Here is a 23,806-nt window from a genome sequence, read left to right as displayed (position 1 = left end):
TTCAAAATGGCAATAATATAGCGATTGAAAAACAGTATGTAGTTCTATTATAAAAAAAAATTATACTCCTACTAAATTGAAAATTTACCCATTCAGCACCGATCGTTGCAAAGATCTCTTTCAGAAAGGTTTGAATCTTTCACATTTCATGTTCAACACTTCTGAAAGGATTCTACAAAATATCACATGAAACGGTGCAACAGAAATATTTCTAAAATTTATCACATGCATTAAATTTTCAAAGTGGGCATATTTTTTCCTCGAGTATGTTAACATATCCAAAAATTGGCAAAAAATTTGCTTTGTAGCTTTTTTGTACTTCTAGTCGCGTTAAAAAAAAAAATTACAAAAATTTGTGTGTTTTCGGCCTCTTGACTAGGTATAACTTTTTCATACTAACACTCATGTAAGCTGTAATGATAAGATTTAAATTGAAACATGTATTTTACACGACACGTTTTTTCCTTATATTGCGTACGTATGCGCGTGTGTGTTGTACATATAATATATATTATAAAATTTTTTCAAATAAATTTATTACACGCCATCATATTTGCAACAACCTTTTGGTGAGTAAAATAAATTATACGCATAACTTTGTTAAATATATATAATATAAATTCGACACCAACGTGTCGCGGTTTTTATTTAGAGTTTTTTCTCTCTTCTTATCCTTATATTACAATCGATACTTCGAATGCGATCAGAGTACTTATGAGTGTCATAGTTGCGAAACTGTAACTATAATACATCGAGTCACCAGTCCAAAATAGGCCATCGTAATTGCGTCGTTACGTCAATGCACAAATTCGCAAGGTACATGTGCGGAATGCTAAACTATATCGAAAGATTATTAACCGATAATTCCACGGTAAAGCATTGCATATATTTTGATAATCGAACATACAGTATCGGCCGAAAGTATGTCACCTTTAGATTTTTTGATCATAACTTTCCTCGAAGTAAATCGAATGCCTTCAAAATGTTACAGACACATAGTAGCAGATGCACCTTGTACATGATGCATGATGACAATCTACAAAACATATTATAATTTACTAACAAAACACGTTGTAATTTGATAAAAATGTGTGCACTTTAAATTAAGTTACTCTCAAAAAAACTGAAGGTGATATACTTTTGGCCAATACCGTATATCGTGCTGTGTCCATTTTGAAAATGAAACGAATTAAATTCGAGAATCTCTCTTACAAAACTTTGCAATTGTACATCTCTGATGCTTCCGGCATGTTCATATCCATTGTGTCGCAAAATTAAACTCGTGTCATTTTCAAATTAAATAGATCATACACTTATTGTCGGACGCTCCGATTCATTCTTCTGAAAAATCTGAATTTTTCCATCGCCACAGAATCCGCAGTTGAACCGTACGACGTCATTGCACACATCCATTTAATAAGAACGTTGCTTGTTAATATACATATGTACAGTGGCAATATAATACTTTCTCGATTTTATAATCAGTTCACCTACCCTATATTTATTTAATCAATCCTCATACTATAAAATAATCGGTTGCACTGAAAAAAGAGTAACTTGACTAAATTGTTCAACTTGATTAAATTCCTTCAGTTCAAGTATTTATGTATTTAAGTTAAACATGTAAATAAAAATTGAATTAAAATTAAATTTATGTATTTAAGTGAAACATGTATATAAAATTGAACTCAAATTCAAGTGTTGTATGTATTTAAATTAAATACATTTAATATTTAACTTAAATATATACAATATTTGAAAATCTTTGTCGTATCTTACACGTGAGAGTGCTCTCTTCGCTCAAATCTCTATCTACGCTTAGAAAAATATGCTAACTTCCTTCTCGCGACTCGAAAGCCATCCCTTTAGAGTCCACTTGTTCTCTCTGCGCGAGTGTAAATATTTCGTTAACTCTTCCGTTAAACTAATTGGTTGGATCATTGTGAACAGTATTAAATCACTCTTCAAGTTTCACAAATACACTATTACTTTTCCACAACTGTTAAATTTATACTTCTTATCATATATTTAGATTGTATAGTTACAAGCAAGCGACAAAGCGAACTGCAATAACAAATGTACGAACTGTTCAAATTGAATTTAATCGAATCAGATACGATTCGATTCGAATTTAAATCTCTATGATTCGAATCCAAATTATTCGAAAATTTCAAATCCAAGAGATTCGAATCGCATATATTGACAATCTTATAAAATTATATTTAAAGTGACTTTATTTCATATAATTAATATTATTTTTCTTATAACATAATATTCTTTTGTTATTATCTTTATATAATATTCAAACTAATAATAAATTATGTTATTAATTAAAAGTTATCAATGATTCGATTCGATTCGGCACCAAAAAATCGTAATTTGTACATCTCTAGTTGCGATTTACAATTCTCGTTAAAGTATCGAATAATTTGATGTTCTCACACTGGAATACAAATCGATACTGTTAGTAATATCTTCATCTCTCGCTTCAGCTCTCTACGATACACGAAATCATGATATAAATACATTCAGCTGCACACAAACTGGAAAAATAATCTAATAATAATCTAATAGCGCGTGGTTTTGAAGAAAACTTAGTTCTACTATGTAAATTAACTTAACTATTCAGTTGGTTACTCAATCATTAATTACTAATTAGAGTCAAGCGATACGCACGATAAGAGAAAGACCGCATTAATTGGATTCCGGTAAATATTGGAATTGATTTTCACAACTATGCAGCTTATGATCGAGTGAACGAAAGATGTTACGGTTATCAAGTTCTCTCTCATAAGCTTTTGAGCTGTAATCTATCAAATATGTAAAACTCATTCTATGATGTATAACATTATCCAACTGATGTTATTTTATATTTGTTTACAATTAGCTCCACTCTTATTCTACACACAAAGAAAAAAAGTTGTTAATTTGTGCTTCGATTAAACTCGTGAATACTCTTCTAATATATTTAATTTTACATGAGTGCATACATGCTGATAAAAAATTATTAACTTGACTAAACCTTTCCTCTTAATTAAATTCCTCAGTTTAAGTATTTATATATTTAATTAAAGTTGTTGACTAAATTTGAAACTTAATTAAATTTTCTCGCATATTTAACTTAAATGTATAAAATACTTGGAATGAATCGACATATGTATACTGATATAAAATCAAATATATTAGAAGAGTATACACGAACTTAATCGAAGCACTGATCTCCAAAAATGTTCCCTTACCACGTCTATGTCATCGATCATAGACGTTGCTCAGAAAAATAGAACTATCAAAATATTTTCTATATTAACAACCATTTTTTCTCAAATCAATTGAAAACAATAGGAGTGACTGAGACACATGTTTCGAACATATTCAAGAATATGTCTAGGCTTGTGAGAACCAATTTATTTTACCGGGATCTAATAATTTTCTAATACAATTAGGGCGGGGTTTTTCAAGCAATCTTGCGACTATCGACCAATAAAAGATCTGAACGTACAGAGTAGCCGTAAATAGCTAAATTTCCTTCGATATCCATGAATTATTGTACGAAATTCAGCCTTGAATGTGATTTAGAAGAGAAACAATGCTTATTTTTGGCACGGGACAGTCAACACGAAATACTTGATATCTTTGTGATACGATGTACGTAATACAGTTCTCGCTGGTTGTAATTCAAGCTCGCTCAATGTATTCTATAAATTATTATACACTCTTTCCTGCCTTTCCTCTTTAAACTCCACGCGACGATCCTATAATGTGGACCTCTTTTACTAAAATAACGCTAAGAACCTTACACGATGATCTCATATGCGTGTACTTATAAGAATATATTATATTAATGTACAGTATACAAAATATGAATGGCTATTCAAACAGGATAGAGGTATTTTTCCCCAAGATTCCGTTCTACACATAAAAGCTACGAGTGATTTCAGTGTCTGCAACATTCAAGCGATACTTAGGTATAATATTCTTATCACAATATTGTCATACATCTCAAGTCGTCTCACTCTCTCCCTCTTTCACTCCACGCTCTCCCACTTTTAAAATTATCAATGCAATAATTTTACGCAATTTTTAACAGATAACTCTTAAATTTAAATTGTTTAGAATAAAAATGTTACATACAACAACAGTTATACACGTACATACATATACATAAACATACATATGTGTGTGTATGTATATATATATATATATATATATATATATATATATATATGCACATACATACATATATTCATCCTTTCTTTGTCTCTGTTTCTGATAAAATATAAGTTAGGGCATTCTCCGAGAGAAATCTCTGAATTGATATCTCCCATGTTCAACATTCTTGTACAGCGTTAAAGCTTAGCATTAGCACACCCAATAGCGATAGAAAAGTTATTGATAACATACTCTGACAAATATTAATAAAGTATATGCAATAGAATCTGTTTGCAGATTACTAAGATGATTAAGAAAACAATCTATTTTTCTTCCTGTATGGCATGAAAAATAAACGATTTTGTTCATAAATGATAGTTTTGATGTATATTTGATCATCTCGATTACTATTCATTATTCGCATGACGATAAATGTTTAAGAAAAATTATAAGATAATATTTGACATAACAAAAATTCCATTATGTAAAAAAATCTATAAAAACATCGTTTTATTTATTCTTGTTTGCTTTTTTATCTTCACTCTTTTTTGACAGAACTTGCAAGGTTATGAGATTTATGCATAATTATTATATAATTGTAAAAGTATCATATCATAATAATATTTTCTGTGTGTTCTGTTATTTTAAGCATTTTTTATGATGTTTTTATCTTAATTATAATTAAACATTTTTTATGATGTTTTTATCTTAATTGTAATTAAGATAAAAACATCATAAAAAATGCTTAAAGCAATATGCTAGTTCTAACCATTGTTTGCAAGTAAAATTTGTTAATTATCGTGACGTAAGATAAAAAAAAATCTATTTTTCACTTTTCAAAGTATTCAACAAGAAATCTATATTCCTTCGTAACGTTATACTTAACAGTATATGTATAGATACAAACCCTTATGCAAAAATATCGAGTCACTTTTTTTCGTTTTTCTCGAATAAATTTTCTTCTACGCTGATAAAAAAAAATTGTTAATTTGATTGAATTTTTCAACTTGATTAAATGTTTTCAATTTAAGTATTTATATATTTAACCGTTTCGTATCTGGTGGAACATATATGTTCTGATCCTTCAAAAATTTATATCTTGCACAAAAATAAAGAACATCGTTAACATTAATTATTTTTGTTTATTATAACCTTTTATTCGCCATTTTATATTATTCAAATAATAAAATTTTGCTCATTATTAAAATCAATTGTTCAAATATGTCGATTTTCAATACTTCAAATAATTCAATTTTTTTTAACAATTTATATCGTACTATTTATTTGTTAATTCAAAAAGTCCACTAAAAAATCTGATTTTTTGTTTAAGTTAAAATTTAAAAATTTAAGATTTTTTATTCAATACTTACATGCTCATTTTTTATAAATTTTTGCAATACAATTTCTTTAAACAATTGTAGTTACTTGAGAATAAAATTAAAACATTATTATTTTGCACTAATAACAACTGTGATTGACATAGGCCTGCTAATCTTATGTTTAAAATATTTTTTATTTGGGTCTCGTTTATCGTCTTTATTTGACTCTGAAATATCAATTTCACGTATTATGAACTAAATAATATGCTTTCTGTTCAGATATGTAGCATGACAAAATTACAGGATCCATAGATCCATAGATGGCAAAGAAATTAACCAAAAAGAATAGTGGCGAGCTATATAGAATTAAATATATAAATATTTATGAAGTTAAGAAATTTAAACAAATTGAAAAATGTAATCAAATTATCAGTTTTCATCTCAGTATACTTGAAGTTATAATTAAATTTTCGTTGACATGAAGTACAACAGTATTAAATAATTATCCGTCAATCATTATCTGTTACTTACTGTAAGATATATCATCAACATGAATTTTGTCTTTCAATTTCAACACGTATATTGTACATATTTCGTCGCACGTAATGTATAAAATATAAATCAAATTCTACTCAAATTAATCATAATCATTATCACATTGGTATGACTTACACTGCCACGAATTTATGTAATGTTATCTATATCCTTTCAAAAAACTTATATTACTGATACACTTAAATGAAACTGCACTAATTATTACAAGATAGATCTTCAAGTATTTAAGTATTAAAGAGGAAAATAATCACTCAATAAGCGCGACTAATCATGTAGAAAAATATGATTTCATTAAAATACCTATTCCGTACATCAGCAATATAAGCTTATCGCTTCCAAAGATTGTCCTGCATTATGAATTTACCGTGAGACATACTTTCTATGTTTACCTTTTCTATGGATAGCATGCACGGAGCATGCTATCAGCGCTACTGCGTTATTTTATCTTTATTTTATCCTTTACATCTAATAACTGATAAAAATAGAATGCCAGAATATAGTCACCTCAATAATTCTATTGAAGTGACTCTAACAAAATAGTGCTAATAGCACGCTCTGCGAACGCAGCCTATGCTTGCCGTTCATACATGTATAATGTAATATGAGAGGTCAATCAGAAGAATCGACGTTTAAGTAACAGCGAGATATAATGCGCGCAGAATTGTTGTTCTTAACGTAAAAATAGTATAGTTATACAAAATATTCTCAATAAGATTATTAATTCATAAAAACGTAAAATATAAATGGCATAAGTATCATTTATAACCATTACAAAACATTTTATGATACAAATCCACTATATTTTATATATATGTATATAAAATTATACCACTATATATATCTATTATATATAGTTATAATTACAAATGAAATATCCTATTACAGACACATGCAAATGTATCTAAGAAACCTAAAGCAATTGCCTAGTAAATGTGAAAACAATGACTTATGCCACTTCTATTAAATGCAAGATATTGCAGATTACAAATGAAAAAAAAAAAAAAAAAAAAAATACAAAAATCATCATGCTATACGGTGTTCTTTCAATCTTTAGCGATTGAGCTAGCGATTGATCTCTTGAGATTATAACTAAAAAAATCATAATTGAACTTAAATTCGATTGGTATTATGTACAAAGGAAAAAAGGAACGATTTGGTTAGGTGGCGATTAGCAAATCACTTGAAACACACCTGATTTGTCGTGAGCGACAAACACCCTTTGGACTGAACGGAATTCTCACTCTTTCTATTCCCTTTCGCAAGAAGCATTATCATTAGCGTTACGCGTAATCATTCTCAGTTATCTTTACGAGCCTTTTTTTTACTCTTTTTCTGTGATTTTGCTTCTGTCCAGACGTCTGTAACACAATAACAAATAATATATTAATCAATTCAGAAATAAAAAAACTTAATAATTTCCTTGTCAATGTGCAACAAACCTCCTAGCTCGTCGAACACAGCGATTTTCTCATTATTTTCTATCATTTTATTTTCTTCCACATTGGTGGCTACTTTTTCTGCACTGACAGGCTTCTTTTGCTGTTCCTCCGAAATAGGTTTGTTATCGGTCTTTGGTGTAGACGGTACCGAAGCAGGTGTAATCTCGCCTTCAGTTTTCTTAGTCTTCTTTGATTTTCCAGATTTTTTCTCTTCCTTTTCGATTTTTTCAACCTACGATCGAATATTTTGTTTGTAAACTATTTTGTTTTGTCAGCTAAAAAACTTTAGAGAGGTTCTCCAACTTAACAAAAGTAAAAAGGAATTATACTGACTTTTCATTCATATATATCTTTTAACATATAATCTTTTGGTACAATTATCTTCAAAATGATAAATAATGGACAAATTTTTTATTTATTAGAACTTTCTTAATACTATGACATGTAAAAATATACCTTGTCTTGCTCCTCGTTCTGCGATTCCTTGACTTTACCTATCTCCTCGGAGATAGATGTAAGCATTACTTCCTTCTTCTCTTTCTCCTTGAGCTCTTTATTTTCGGTTTCCTTAGCGGTTTTATCCTTGACTTCAGGCTTCTCTTGTTCCTTCTGCTTAGCCTCGTTTATTAAATCAGTCTTTTTAGATGTCTTTTTATTTTTCTTTGATGGAGATTCCTCCTCCTTTTTCTTGTTTTTCTTGTCCTTGCGCGAATAAGCTTGCTCCCAATCTCCTGTTATCAATTACAGTATTAACACTGATAAATAACAACTCTAAACGATTGTATGAAAAAAGTACATCTTATCTATTTATGCTAATGCCATGTATATCAACTAACCATCATCAAAGTCTATGGGTTTTTCCTGGAACAAGTTCTTCAAATTCTTCTTATTCTTCACCTGCTCCACTTTGTTCTCCTTGCCAGCCTTAGTCGAGAGCTGTTCTTTCTCTTTCTTAGTAGCAACAATTTTGTTGTCTTCTTGTTTACGCTCTTTTAATTTACCATCAACATCATCTCCCTTAGTAGCCTTCTTGGGAACTTCCACTTTCGTTACTAATGTCTTCTTTGCTGGACTTGTTTTTTCAGATGCAACTTGTCCATTAACAGCTTTCTATAACAAAATGTGTAAGAACGTTTAATGAAATTCCACAATTATATACTATTTGTTAGAGATATAAATAAAAGTTGCTTGATATTGAATCAAATCGAGTCAAATTACATTTTGTTTGAAAAAATTACACTGAATTACTAAATTTGTAACCGAATCAAATTGAATTAAATTAAATCAAACTGTAAAAAGAACATTTAAGTAACATTAACATAATTATTTAACATAATTATTGTTAGATTAAATTTTAATATATATAAATGACAAAAAAATTTTTATTACAAAAAGGCAATATTGATTGTATGACATAAAATCATTTCAAATATGATTTTATAAGATTATCAATATGTAATTCGAATCCAAACTATCCAAAAATTTTAGATTTAACAGATTTAAATATTAATGTCTCTATTATAAAATTATATTTAAAATGACTTTAAATCATATAATCAATGACTACCTTTATATGGCCTGATTTATGCTGAAGTTATAACATCGATGTTTCAACATAAATCAAGTCATATAAACATAGTCAATATTATTTTCCTTACAATAAAATTTTATTTGATTCAATTTGTTTTATATTCAAATCGTTCGTACATCTCTACTATTTAATTGACAAAAATTAAAACAACTAACATAGGCTTCCTAATTTTATGTTTTAATTTACATCAGTCCCATCTAATTTATTGCTTATTATACATCACCTACACAAGGGCATTTATTTAACTTATATTGGTTACTGCGAGAAAATATCACATGTCTCAGTAATCGAATTGATAGAACGCCCACATGAAATTTGAGACATCCAGGTTCAAACCCTGGTTGAGGTATTTTTTCACAAAAAAATTCTTCACAGTTTTTCCAGGGAGGGGGATCTTACATATGCTTCTAAAGCATTAATATTATATATTCCGACTTCATAATTGTCAAGTTCGACGAGTATGGGGTGTGCAGTTTGAATAAGTAGGAGATTGTAAAATTAAAAATTATTATTTGGCACTAGAAACTACTGTGATTGACATAGGCTTTCTAATCTTATGCTCTTTTTTTTATTTATCAATAAAATTAAATTAAATAAATGGATCTCTTTGAAAACTCGTTTCATCGTACATGTTCATTTAATTACAAGATACTTATGAATAAATAATCTAATTACAAGTTTTCAGAGGTTTAACATATACATCGCATTCAGTATCAATCTGAAATTACACCTGAGCATCAAGAAATGAGCGGACTTCGAAAAAGAGGGAAAAGAGATAAAAAAGCGAGTGTAGAAAATACCAATAAAAAGAACAGATGTGTGCAGCGCTACATACTCGCGGTAAGAATGCAGGAGCGATATCTCGAGCACGCTATTGAGCCACGCTCATGCTAATGAAAAAAACACCCTCATCGTCGCGACATTACGTCACCACGCGCGGAGGAATAGAGGGAAAACAGTCGTCTCTGAGCCACCCTTTCAGACCAGAGGGACCAGCTGATTAGCGGGCGTGTATGCGTGTGCGTCAACTCACGAGCGCGCGCGCACCTACAAACAACCTACCATATGGCGGGCGAATACAATCTGTTTACGAGGAAAAAAGGCGCGAGATGCGAAGAAAAACCAAAGAGGCAGGGATATGCGGTCATCAAGTAGTTGTCGATGTTTCACTAACCTTCTCACGGACCTTGCCGCGCTTTCTGGCAAGCTTTCGGTCCGCGTCGGAGCCCGAGGAGAGCTGCGCAAACGGCGGCTGCTCAGCCTTCTTGAAGCCGAAGACGAAGACGAGAATGGCGCAAATCAGTACAATACCCACGGGGATCGCGTACGCGTATTGCGAATGCTGCAGCAGCAGGCTAACGTGATCCATGGTGGAGGTGGTTGCGGCGGCGGCAGCGGCGGCGGCGCGCGATGTTGTTCACGGGGACAAGGAGTGTGATGACGACCGTACGACACTCTATGCGCGTATCCACGAAGAGCGATGTATGGAAACAGTGACGATGACAACGACGACGATAACGGTGACGGCGACGTGGACACAAACGTACCAGATGGCTGACACGACGGCGTGTGAACACTGTGATGAACGGATCTGCTCAACAACGCGGCATGCGCTATGCAGCGCTATGCGTGCTCTGGCGGACGCGCGCCGAATCACCATTTGCCATGCGGGCAACCACCGAACGCTGACGCGGCTAATGACAGCTATTATACGTTTACACGTCACCATTAATCGGGTTTAATAACATCGGTAATTATAAAACTGATCAATCACAAGTATTTCTCTGAAGAAGGGCATGACTGTAATTGGCCAGTTTTACAACTACGGATGTTTCTAAACCCGATTAATGGTGACGTGTAAACGTAGTATATTGGATCTAGTTTACACGTCACCATTAATCTGGTTTAAAGCCTTATGCACACGATCGGTCCGAGATCTCGGACAGAGAGAAAATTAATCAATCGCATTTGAACAATTCGGCCAATTGATTAATGCGATTGATCATATTGTCAAGTCTCTCTCTATTTACAAGTCGTTTGTTTTCTATTCTCTCGAACTTTTTGAACTAGTGCGCACTGGTGCACACTAGAGTTTCTAAAACAACATTCCAATAATAGCCATAATAGGAGGTCAATTAGGACCTCTTTCATCAATCTTCGTTAAAGCAAACCGACTGGTTAGTCCATTGGAATTGACCAATCGCATTGCCTGTTATGTGAAATGACAAACGCGATTGGTCAATGCTTTCTCTGGCCGATTTCTAGTATCGTGGACACGAAGCTTTATGAATACCAGCCCTAATGGAGGTTAGAATATTAAAGTTGGCAACACTAGTATGTACGTACGTTTGCGCTTGATTCAGGTTCAGCTGTTGTCTGGTCCACGCTCTGTATACGCGATAACGACGACTGTGATATCAAGAGACGTGAATTCTATCCGTGGCACAATCGAGACCTTAACGAAGGCCTCGCCGACAAAAGCCGCCAACGGCAGCGGACGTAGTGCGATGACAGGGTTCACGGAGAGCGCCCTAGTCAAGCGACTGATGGACTTGAATCCATCGCAACAGAGTATCCAGACACTCTCACTCTGGCTGATACATCACAGGAAGCATCACCCGACTATTGTTAAGATCTGGTTTAAAGAGATGTGCAAAGGTATGACTCTCCAAAAAATGTCCCGAAGATTATTTTATCCATCGGATTAAAACATCTTTGAGCCCGATGCAGATGAAATCTGAAAAAAGTTTCTTAAAAATTTCTAAATTACGAACCAATTAGACGAGCCGTGAATTGCTGCACGTGTGTGTGTTCGGAAAGTTATTTCTATGTTTCAAATTTGCATAAATTTGTGTTTAAATGAATGTTAAAAGCATTGATAGTCATTATGTTTTAAGACATCAAGAATAAAGAAATTTATTAGGAAAAAACATTGCTTGTTAAATTTTCATACTTTAATATTAAATGGCACTTTTGAAAACATTTAATGTTGCTGTCATCTGGTCAAATGCAGATCATTGATTTGTTCGTGTTGCTTAAACCTCCTAAATATGATTTTACTTAAAACGAAATAAATATATATTTGAATGGTAGAAAGCAAGAAAATAAAGATGTTGAGTACAAGTAGTACAAACACAAACAGATCCAATGACAAGATGATATATTAATATTTACTACAGAAATGATAATGCTTGAATTTACTATGAGGCAAATTAGCAAATAGAACATATGTAAGAGATACTTTAATCCATCCAAATTGAATAATTATAATTGAAACAAATTATAGTAACAGAAATCCTTGTGTGTATTTGTGATTAAAAAATACTACTCTGACTTTTTTGGAGAAGTTATTAGCCTAAGTTTAATACTTTCTACATTTTGCAGTGAAGGATAATCGCAAGTTGATGTTTATGTATCTGGCGAATGATGTCATTCAAAATAGCAAGAAGAAAGGACCAGAATTTGGAAAAGAATTTGAAACTGTTCTGCCAAAAGCCTTTGAACACATGAAGGGTTTTGATGAGAAAACAAGAGAGCGATTGAATAGGTTATTACAAATTTGGGAGGAGAGAGGGGTTTATGATAAAGCACAGATAGCTGAATTTAAAGCAGCTTTCGTGGAATCTGAAAAAGACTCTGCACCACCACCAAAAAAGAAAGTAAAAACTGAAGTAGAAAAAATAAAGGTGCGTACTCTGAAATTATATTGTATAGTAATAACAATTGTGATAGTAATAACAATAATAAATATATAATTAATAGTTTATATGTAATTAAAGTTTTCACATGGTCTGAAAATAATATAAATAGGTACTGATGGCATAGCTAGAGTTGTTGCACCAGTTGCTGAACAATCACCAGTAAATAACTGCTTAAGGAAAATAATAAAATAGTAAGATTTCATAATAATAAATTGCAAATTAATATTTTTAGATCTAATTCTCGTATAGATTTGATTGAAATATTTTTTACTTGAAAATGTAATTCTATTGTTTTTATTTGTTGATTGACTGGTGTAGTCACTCTATATGAAAGCTTATGTAACTTTTATAACATGATATATTTTCTAAATAATGTAACTTCTTTTAATATACCAAAAAACAACTTCTCAAATTGTTTTCAAATTTACTGAATCAATTGCAATAAACAAATGTGTAATCTTCTTATGTTTGCAGAAAGACAAGAAGGAGAGAAAAAAATCGGAAACAGAGATAGAGGTGGACGGCACCAAAGAGCTTCATGTAACACTGAGTCCAAGGACTCCCGGCGGCGATCCACCAGAAACCGAGGAGCTCATCAAAGCCTTAATGGTTAATATCAGTTATACAAACAAGAATAATCATGATGCGGAATTTGTATCATTAGCAATAAAATATTTTGTTCATACAAAAATACATGTTGAATCCATGAAACATATCAGCAAACGCTTCGACAACTCTAATATATCTACCCTGTCGATTTTATATGCTTTGTTTAATTGTGTTTGTTGCCGCTTTCTTTCATTCCAAATAGAATTTATGTTTACATGTTCTTTTTTTGGTTTCTCGCAAGTTCCTTTCGTGAAATAAATCGAGCGAATGCTGGTTTTTTTTTAGCGATTCAGTACTTGTTTTAATACAACTACTTTTAATACAAAGAATATTATTCTCACTGCTGCTCTCAGAATTTTTTGCTTGACTGATTTTTTTTATTAATTACATTGCAGCAATATGCCATGTATTTTACTCTTCCTCGAGCAAAGTATATTTATATTAAATATACGCGATGAGTTCTGAGAGAATCGCGGCAAGTCGTTAGAAGATCCAGAGAGATGGAAGATCATTGATTAACTTTTGTGATTTTCAGGATCTGGAAAACACCGCGTCCTCAGATGCTGGTGTCAGGGAGCGTATCGCGTCTTTACCACCGGAAGTCTCGGAGGTTTCACTGCTCGCAAATCTTGCTGATCGCACAGCCGCAGATCAGTTGAGCGCGGCAGTGAACGAGGCTGCCGCCCTTCTCGCCGACTACAACGGACGGTTACAAGCCGAGATGGAAGACAGAAGGAGACTGCTAACGATGTTGCGGGATTATACTCTGGCGCAGAGACAACTACTTCAACAGGCTCAAAGCACTTTAGAAGTACAATCACATCTTGTGTTACAGAGAATTTTCTTTTAGAATTTATTGTAAATTTAGTACAACTTTAGAAAAAGTAACAAAATTTTACTAAATTATTTAGTATAATTTTATAATAGTTACATAGCATAAATAATGTCTACTAGGTTTTCTACAATAAGCTATTAGGTGTGATAAGTTATATGCCTCAAAAATTGATCAGTCAAATATTTTTCTCAAGTTTGACTGATTGGTCAATTCTGATGACTTATAATACTAATTAATAACTTATTGTAGAAAGCCTTTAACATAGATTCAATATACAAAACTATCGTTTTTTTTTGTTCGCAGGATTATAAAGAAAAACTTAAGAAGGTGTGTACGGTTCGGTCGGAGGTGAAGTCTCACATTTCTAATCTTCCCGATTTAACACAACTGCCCGATGTGACTGGCGGCCTGGCACCTCTTCCCTCCGCCGGCGATCTGTTTTCCATGCACTAGTGCTAAATCTAGGAACGCACTTGAGCAAGCGTGACGTTTATATAGTCATCACTTCGATTTACGTGGATAAAGGTGAAAATCGTCGAAAAAGATCCATAGTACAATAGATTTGTACGACGATTTGAAGGATCACAGTCGACGATAACTTTGTACTGTAGAACATTTGATAAATTCAATGTACATTATATACACACATACATATACACACAGGATGGATCATTTTAATTAATACAGTTAATTTTATCTGAAATTATTGATAAAAAATGTTTTAAGACATTCGTGTTCGTGTTCTAGGCACATGTTATCAAACTGGAAAGGATTCCGATCAGAATTATTCTGTTTTTCATGAAAAATTAATAGTTTTTTATATTTCATGGCAAAATATATCAGAATAATGAATAAAATATCTCGTAAACTATTGAGTTTTCGATATTTTTATACTCAGAACAATTAGAGTAAACAGATTATATAAGAAATTAAACAAATCCATTGAAAAAAATGCCAATGACCATCTTTTTGGGGCCTCCAACTAGAAAAAAAACGTCACCAAAATACGTCTCCCTCAAAATCGTTTCACTTTTATCTAAAACATTTCTTTGTATTATCAGTTATTTTAGAAAAAATTGACTATATTGATTAAATGATTCATCCTATGCATGTGTGTTGCGCGCGCGCAACCGTATCAGGCTGATTTCTTAAAAAACATATATTTGTTTGAAAAATATTTCAGACACCAATTATAGGGTTTTAAATGACTCATTACATAATAGTACGAGTATGACCTTAAATAACATTGTCAGAATCTCGTAAAGCTCACATTGAAACTTTTAAATAAAAATCCCCCCTTTTTTTTAATTGCATATTCTAATTTTAAAAACTCGACGTTGTGTTTTTGTGTAATTTACATGTCTGGAGACTCCAATTTCACAAGTACAGATTGTAGAGCTTTTATATCAAACAAATATTGTCACGATTTGACAACTTTAGACGCATATTTATTTAAAAAATGATCTAAATTAAAAAAACTTTTTTATTCTTTGTATAAAGTCCACACTGCAGACATGTATTAATGCATATACTTTAATTGTGAAATAGAATTTCCAAATCTGTAAAAGTATACATGTGAAAAGTTGTCAGAAAATTATTGTATTTAATAAGTAAAACAGGACAAACTTTACGATCCCCTTAAGTGAAACTTAAATGTGTCTGTCTTTATTTATTTAAAAAGAAAGACATATACGTGTTTAAATTTTGATTAAAACCACAATAACGTTGCTGCAGTCAGTATTTTCTTTCAGGGCAAAAACCTGATTCAACCATTAGGATTCACCCTGTACACACACACACACACACACATGCGCGCGCGCATGCACACACACAATCCCCGTGATTATGTGCGTAAAGAACGAAACGGGGAAGTACTGATGGAATGAGACGAAAGTTATTGAGGCTGTTGCTTGAGAGTAATGTTCACAATTATTTGTTCGGGAAGAAAATAAGAATTTTTTATTTATACATGTACTTATATAAATAAGAAATTCTTATAACTACATGGATACCATTATATATCAAATACGAATAAACTCGATAAAGAAAAATCTATTGTATATTGTAAATCTCCATTTTGTACTTTAAATGAGGACGAGTTGCCTAATTCTTTTTTTAATCCTTTTTCGCGAAACTGCGTACAGTATCTAAGTAGGCTAACAAATTCATTTTTATGAAATAAATTGTTACAGAAGAGAAGGTATATATACACATACACACACATATGTATATGTATGTATGTATGTACATACGTATGTATATTCTAACGACATGAGAGAAAACGATGTTCTTGCACTGCAATGTGTCGCAAATTTGGAAAATTTGAAACATCTCGTGTAAGACATGTACAATTTATTTTGTATGCTATCAACAATCTATCTCATATAAACGGCGCATATAATCAAATTTCTTGTTACGAAAACTGTAAAATGCTTAAAAGTAAAGCATTTTGTAAACATTCAGTTTGTAATCTATTTGGTGAAATAATCACAAAATTAGAATTGATACATTAACCGAGGCTTTCCAAGGCTTTCACAACAAGGTGTACACGTATGTACACACGTATTTGGAAAAAATGATGGTGTGCAGTATTTTATACATTTTACTTTGTGCATTGAATCTCTACTATAATTGTTACGGACATCTTACAAAATATTTTTCGAATACGCAATCCATCGACAGATGCATTGAAGATAGTGCTCCGAGAGATTGTGTAACTATCATTGTATATATTAAGCGGTCTCTAGACACTCAATATTATTGTACAATAATATTCCTTAGAATTCAATATAAATGATTTTTAGATACTCATTAATATTGCACAATATTACTGATCATCTGTAGACTGTATTAATGACCTGTGCAATACATTGTGTCAAGCAAAAGTTTTTTTAAATATATTGTGCAATTTGTAAAATATTAGGCTGTCTGTGGGTACTATTGCATAATATTTTCAGTACCAATTGCCAATTTGTGATCCTTTGTTTTTAATATTAATAGATTATGCTACCAGAACTAACATTGATTAATAAAACTTGAATGATACTTTTAATCACGTAATCTATCTTAATTCGAAAAATGATGAGGATCGAGCATCAGCATAAGAAACAGTCTATATTATTTTAATTATTTAAGAATAATCATAGCATAAATTGTTTGGGATTTAATGATAATATAGGTAAAATTTTACAAATATTTTAACAAAAACGGTTTTAACATAAATACAAAGTTTTTTTTTTTTTTAATTCTGAATTTAATGGCTAACTATGATTTTATCTAATTGTTATTAAAAATATGTAGCGATTGCGTTTGACAAAATGTTTATGACAAGAGTTATCAATGCCTGATTAACAAGATCATAATTTAATGGAAACAAATTGCATAATATATTGTACAAACAAATCCTCAATATTGCCTCCAAATGATCAGTATAATATTGTGCAATAATATTAAGTGTCTAAGGACTTTACATACTGTAGTTTAGTACGATTTCAGAACTGACGAGACCACTCCTCATAAATATTTGACTGAACGGTAGTCCGCATAGATTATAATGTTGTACATGTAACTATTTTGAAAAGACAAATTGCGAAACTGTGCATACTGAGAATGGTAAAAATTGTAATTTGCAAAATATTACTACGAATAAATGTTTTGATCGTTATATACATTGCGGTTTCGGAGAATTACAGTTTCATAAACTTCAGTCAGGATTGCGCCATAAATTTCAAGACTACATCTATTTAAATTATTTACATTTACGTATTTATGTTATGTTTATGCAAATCTGTAAACAATACAAATTGGAAACAATACGGAAAAAAGTAATTGAGTTCTAAAATTGTTAATATATGACTTTAGTGTTGACGAAATAAAAATATATATTTAAAAAATGAAATAATTTCTACTATTTCTAATGAATCCTCGACGATCCATAGATTATTATTTAGATGACACGTTATATAGTATATAATTTACATTATACAAAAGTAATGCACATTGTTTATATTTTATGCATAAATGTTCAACCCTGACTTTAGTTACTACCTTTTTAAATTAAATCTCATCTGATGAGATAATTATCATTATGATCTCCTGAAGTTTTGTTAATATTTTAGTTTTTACTCATGACGCTTGAAATAAATTTTCAGACATTTTTGGAATTACAATTTTTGAAATTTCAACTATTGCTATCTCTTATTAAAATCTCCTTACACTTCATCGCGATATCTTATAAATAACAGTTCTAAAGAATCAAAGTGTCAGTATTCAAATATAATCACATACGAGAGAGCATTCATTTAAAAAACATTCTAAAAAAAATCAAAATTTCAAAATTTTATATATGCTTGCACACGTTGCATATCGTATTCACGTCTAAATTATGCATTGAAAAGGAGATCACATATGTATAACTCACTAGAACTCAAAGTTTAAAAAAATACAGCTCTAAATTGTTGGCTCGTCATAATTCTTGGAACAACTTTGTAATACAAAAAGAAAATACTTTTTATTAGTTAATTATTATCATATTACGAATATTCTAAGTCTCATGAGGATGAGGAGGTCTTGTCGGCTTGAGGATCAACTTTCCAGTGTCGTCACAACTCATATTGAAGTCACCAAGCACACTTCTGGCCCGTTGAGTTATAATACTGGGTGCTATCACTCGTCTGTGTACTCCCATCATAAACAAAATCACTGTAAAATAATTTTTAGTAATGGAATTGCAATATTAACTTGTGAGAATTGCACATGGAAATTTTCTCCATATCTACCTAATATTATACTAGCCATCGTAAAGAATGGATGATTGTATAAACTCTGTGTGAAAGATACTGCTGAGGTGTTGGGATCTGTCAACCAATGCCAAGCCCCAATTGCGGTGCAAATAGACATTAAACCCAACAGCACTGCAAGAATAATTGTTAAAGCAATTGGAAAGTTAAAAAATATTAAAAAATTACAGAACACATAAAAAAAATAAGTATCAAATTAAAACTAATATATTCTACTAACATATTTCTATCTATATTTAAATCAATATATTCTAAAACTAATATATTTAACAATTATTGTTTCATATGTAAACAAAAAGTTTATATTCTTGTTTATATGTGAAACAATAATCTTGCTTTTATATAATTCAATCTTCTTTAAAGAATTTGATCGACAGAAACTGGTAAATGTTTATTGAAATTTCTTTACAATGTTTTAATCTAAAGTTCAGGTCCTCTTTAGATGAGTCGGTTATATTATATTATTATTGAATAAAAATATATTTTTTGTGAAAAAAATACAAAATTTTTTCATCTAAACATTTTATATCAGTTTAACACTATATACTCTTAGGGCCAGTTTCACAACCATCGGTTAATTTAATGATTATCGGCTGATTATTCTATCGGAATTGACCAATTGTATTTGTCGTTAAGTAGAATTAACCAGAAATAACCAATCACGGTTAACACTTAATCGGTCAGTTAAGTTAATCGGTAGTTGTGAAATTGGCCCTTAATATTTAACATTTCAAAAATAAAAATATTCTTAAAACAAGAATATCCTTTTTTCTATACATAACAAACTTTTAATAAACAAAATAATTCAGTGTATATAATGATAAAATATCTTTAGAAAATTAAAGATATTTTTAAAAAATCTAGAAAAATTAAAACTATAAAATTCAAAAAATATTTCTTATATTATACTCATTATCTAGTTTACACTAAGCTCTTGATACTCATACCAAGTACTATATTCTACCACATTGTTTGACTTGCTTGGTATAAACTCTTATAGATATAAACTCTTGGTTTAATCTAATATTCCTGATTGCTAGTATCAGATTAAGTTGGTACACATATCAAAAGATCCCAGCATACTAAAATGTGCTTGGTGTTGAAATAATATTTCATATGTCATTTTACATACAGTTTCCAATGTTTTAAATTGCATGTTGTTACTTTCAGTTTCCAATACAGAATTGAGTTTTTAAATCTTAGAATTATCTCATCAAAAAGGTATAAATAATGAAACACTCATTTCTCAAACTGGTGACAGAAAAAAGTATTCTTGGCCAGAACATGAAATTTTTGTTGGTATTTATAGTCGATTCTTATTTTAAGATCAGCTTAAGTAGTGTCTTAAGACACTAATACTACAGTTCTGATTAGTTGATAACAGTAATTAAGACCATCTTAAATTAAAAAACTGACTATAAATACTGATCTTTATCTCGACTAAAAACCTGACCTGATTTATTTTGTGATGTAATCACAAGCTCAATCACTGACTCAATCAGTATAAACAAGGCTAGATCAAATGAACAATCTGTACCAACTCGATGTTTGATGTGAATATCAATCGATTTAGCAGTATAAACTAGGTATATGTTAATACTTTGTAAATATACACTGTTATTACGAATACTGTAAATCTATATAAAAAAAGATTTAAAGAATGTACTTCTCCATCGTGTGGTGGCCGGTTGCAGGCTAGCGATAACTTCAGTGAGTCGCCTCTCAAAAGCTTTCAGATCTGAAAGTGCAAAAAGCAGATTTAGTTTGAGAGATCGACAAGCATTCAATTAAAAACTGATTGAATGTCATTAATGCCAACTGAATTTGATCAAATTCGAATCTTTCATTTAATACAAGTCAAAAACAACAACGATCATTGACTAAAGAAAATTGATACAAATGTTGATGACAGATTGATTTATCTCTACACTATATTTAAATACAATGCCAACATCCGTCACCTTAATATGCTTCCTTTACCTTCGCATACTGTCTGATCCAACGACATAATTTTTTACGATATCAAGGACACGCATTTGTCCGAGATCGAAGAAAATCTATGAGGACTTTGATAATGGACAGTAATCGAAAGATAAACACTGCATCGACTGCATCTTAAACAGTGCCGTAACGAATGCAGTTCACAAAGCTTTCTCGCGAAGTTTTTTGATCTGTAATAAATCAACAAAATAAACTCTTTTAAATAAACTCTTTGTTTTTTAATTCGGCCAGCGAGAAGATATTTTAAAGATCGTTAACCCTGAGCAAAAATTTATGACTACCAAGGGGCCCCGAGGGCACGATTATTGAAGAGCGATGACATGTTTGTTCTCTTTACTTGCACTTTTTGCACTCAGTATATTCGTTGTCTCTTTCCTACGGTATGAATTTTGTAATCGAAAGTGCATCTCTTTCTAGTTATAGTTCACTGATCGGAGCACAACACTATAGTATGTGTCGTCTAAAAAGCCTTGATAAAAAGCTCCCTATCATTTCATAAACGATCGCGCGTCCGTTTCCAAAATTTGATCTCTCAACTGTTGATCAACTATTAATTTTTCCACGATGTTAGAAGGAGTAAAGCACGTGCTATTAATACTTTCTGGAAAAGGCGGCGTCGGCAAATCGACAATCAGCACTCAACTGGCACTTGCTTTAAAGGAAACAGGTTTTCGAGTGATTATCCGAGTTTCATAAGTTTCTAAAAGTTTTAAGAAATGTAAAACGTCCAATTATTATTCCCTCAAGTAATGAGTCATTAGAAATATGTCAGAATAATTACAAAAACTCTCATGACACAACGAAGAGCAAACGTGATAAACTAATATTCATAGGCCAGTATTATATTTGTCATACGACAAATTTTTGATAAATGTTTAGTTTACGGTCTTATATTCTTCTAAAAATGTAGTCTATCGACACATTTTTACTTGCCCTGTATATTGTTTTTTAATTTTTAAATATGACAGTCTAATTATCTATGGAAATTAATTAATCAGTTAAAACTAAATAAATTTAGCAAATTGTAAATTATAATAGGTTGGAATCTTGGATGTTGATCTCTGTGGTCCTAGTGTACCCTACTTACTGAACTTGGAAGGGAAAGATGTTCATCAGTCCTCGGAGGGGTACATTTTATTACTTGAGCAATAATTCCTTAATAATGATTATGTGCTGCTAATAAATTATTTAAATTGATAGATGGATACCTGTGTTTGCTGATTCAGAGAAAAAACTATCTGTAATGTCAATTGGTTTCCTCCTGAAAAGTCAGAACGACAGTGTAGTCTGGCGTGGACCTAAGAAGAATAATATGATTAAACAGTTTCTGACAGATGTAGTCTGGCGAGATATTGATTATTTAATCATTGACACACCACCTGGCACCTCTGATGAGCATATTACAGTCATGGAGAACTTAAGGTTAATCAATAAATAATATTAACAAGTGTATAAATAGTATTAATAGTGTACAGACAGAAAATATCCTGTAGTAGGATTCTAGAACTCTTAACGATAATATATGTATAGTATTGTTGCATAGCTTTTTTACTATATACAATATCTGTGCAACGACAACATAATGATACTAATACTAAAAATTACAGAATCCTATTGCTGTGAATTATTAATTGATAAATTGATTAAATTTTACTCAATATCTGACTAAATAAGATAAAATAGAATTAAAATATTTATTTATGTGTTATGATATATAAGACATTTGTTAATTGAAATTATTGTAGAAATGTAAAATGTGATGGTGCGATTATAGTGACCACTCCACAAGCTGTTGCAGTGGATGATGTTTTGCGAGAGGTAACATTTTGTAGAAAAACTGGTATTCATATAATTGGTATCATTGAAAATATGAGTGGTTTTGTATGTCCTTCATGTGAAGTAAGTACTCTTTCGTATTCGTGATTATAATTCAACACAATAAGAAACATTTTATATTTGTCAAAACCTCATTAAAATTTTATCAAAATTGTCCTTGGTAACTTGGATTGATTCTTTAATCGAGGTGTTAACATATGGAATTTTGTTGCTTGAATATTTTATATTAAATTTATATTCAACATTTCTTAGTGTTAAAATAATTTATAAATAACACAAATAATAGTTTTAAAATAAATGAACAAAATGGATCCAACATATTATAAATTTATTATTAATTTTATTGAAAAAATATGCTTCCAGAAATTGTATCAAAGTTATATTTCTGTATAAATCTTTTACATAATATTATGTTACTTTCCAGCATATTTACCTTATGTTAAATTAACACAAATTTGTGATTGTTCTTTACATGTAAAATGTATAAATTTAACACAAAATTTTATTGTGAATATGACTGTTCATAGTTTTAATAAATCTTATTTTCTTTACAGGAATGTACCAATATATTCTCCTCAGGCGGTGGGATAGCTCTTTCAGAAATGGTAAAGATTCCATTTTTAGCTCAGGTACCCATAGATCCACAAATTGGCCGATTATCGGATAAAGGACAAAGTGTTCTGGTAACATTACCTGACAGTCAAGTCGTACAGGTGTTTAAAAAATTAGTCGAAAAACTGATCAAGAGCAAAGAAGCTTGAGGATAATATTTGCACTGTGTGATTTCCAGCGTTGGTACTTGCTGGACTCTATTGTCATCTTTATCCTAAATAAACTTATTTATAGAAAATGATATATACAACAAGTATCTCTATGAAATAATTAGTTTTATTATACAATATATGAAGTTACAAAAAGAAAATAAAAGAGTGCTATTATTTTATCACATATACTCGCGTATGTCGTAAGGAA

At 31.0% G+C, this 23,806-nt stretch overlaps 4 protein-coding genes across 4 annotated transcripts; 2 read left to right on the top strand and 2 right to left on the bottom strand.

Moving 5' to 3' along the window:
- Positions 1-519: 519 nt before the first annotated feature.
- On the bottom strand, positions 520-10,690 carry LOC105196801 (nucleolar protein 58). The gene is made up of 5 exons (XM_011162919.3): positions 10,228-10,690; positions 8,299-8,572; positions 7,919-8,193; positions 7,463-7,694; positions 520-7,381 (listed from the first exon to the last, which is right to left on the bottom strand). Exons 1-5 carry the CDS (start codon positions 10,420-10,422, stop codon positions 7,320-7,322), a joined length of 1,038 nt encoding a protein of 345 aa, XP_011161221.2. The 5' UTR covers positions 10,423-10,690; the 3' UTR covers positions 520-7,319.
- A 686-nt stretch (positions 10,691-11,376) lies between these two features.
- LOC105196802 (regulation of nuclear pre-mRNA domain-containing protein 1B) lies at positions 11,377-17,152 on the top strand. Its single transcript, XM_011162920.3, has 5 exons — positions 11,377-11,711; positions 12,438-12,739; positions 13,229-13,363; positions 13,899-14,174; positions 14,502-17,152. The coding sequence occupies exons 1-5, from the start codon at positions 11,390-11,392 to the stop codon at positions 14,649-14,651; spliced, it is 1,185 nt and encodes a 394-aa protein (XP_011161222.2). The 5' UTR covers positions 11,377-11,389; the 3' UTR covers positions 14,652-17,152.
- LOC105196803 (nuclear envelope phosphatase-regulatory subunit 1) lies at positions 16,534-21,296 on the bottom strand. The gene is made up of 4 exons (XM_011162921.3): positions 20,978-21,296; positions 20,664-20,735; positions 18,977-19,111; positions 16,534-18,899 (listed from the first exon to the last, which is right to left on the bottom strand). The coding sequence occupies exons 1-4, from the start codon at positions 21,003-21,005 to the stop codon at positions 18,742-18,744; spliced, it is 393 nt and encodes a 130-aa protein (XP_011161223.1). The 5' UTR covers positions 21,006-21,296; the 3' UTR covers positions 16,534-18,741.
- A 9-nt stretch (positions 21,297-21,305) lies between these two features.
- On the top strand, positions 21,306-23,756 carry LOC105196805 (cytosolic Fe-S cluster assembly factor NUBP2 homolog). The gene is made up of 5 exons (XM_011162924.3): positions 21,306-21,673; positions 22,037-22,125; positions 22,199-22,420; positions 22,744-22,897; positions 23,389-23,756. The coding sequence occupies exons 1-5, from the start codon at positions 21,563-21,565 to the stop codon at positions 23,593-23,595; spliced, it is 783 nt and encodes a 260-aa protein (XP_011161226.1). The 5' UTR covers positions 21,306-21,562; the 3' UTR covers positions 23,596-23,756.
- The last annotated feature ends 50 nt before the right edge of the window (positions 23,757-23,806 follow it).

Source organism: Solenopsis invicta, chromosome 2 (genome assembly GCF_016802725.1).
Source record: "Solenopsis invicta isolate M01_SB chromosome 2, UNIL_Sinv_3.0, whole genome shotgun sequence".
NCBI classification, from domain to species: domain Eukaryota; kingdom Metazoa; phylum Arthropoda; class Insecta; order Hymenoptera; family Formicidae; genus Solenopsis; species Solenopsis invicta.
This window is presented reverse-complemented; position numbering and strand designations above follow the sequence as displayed.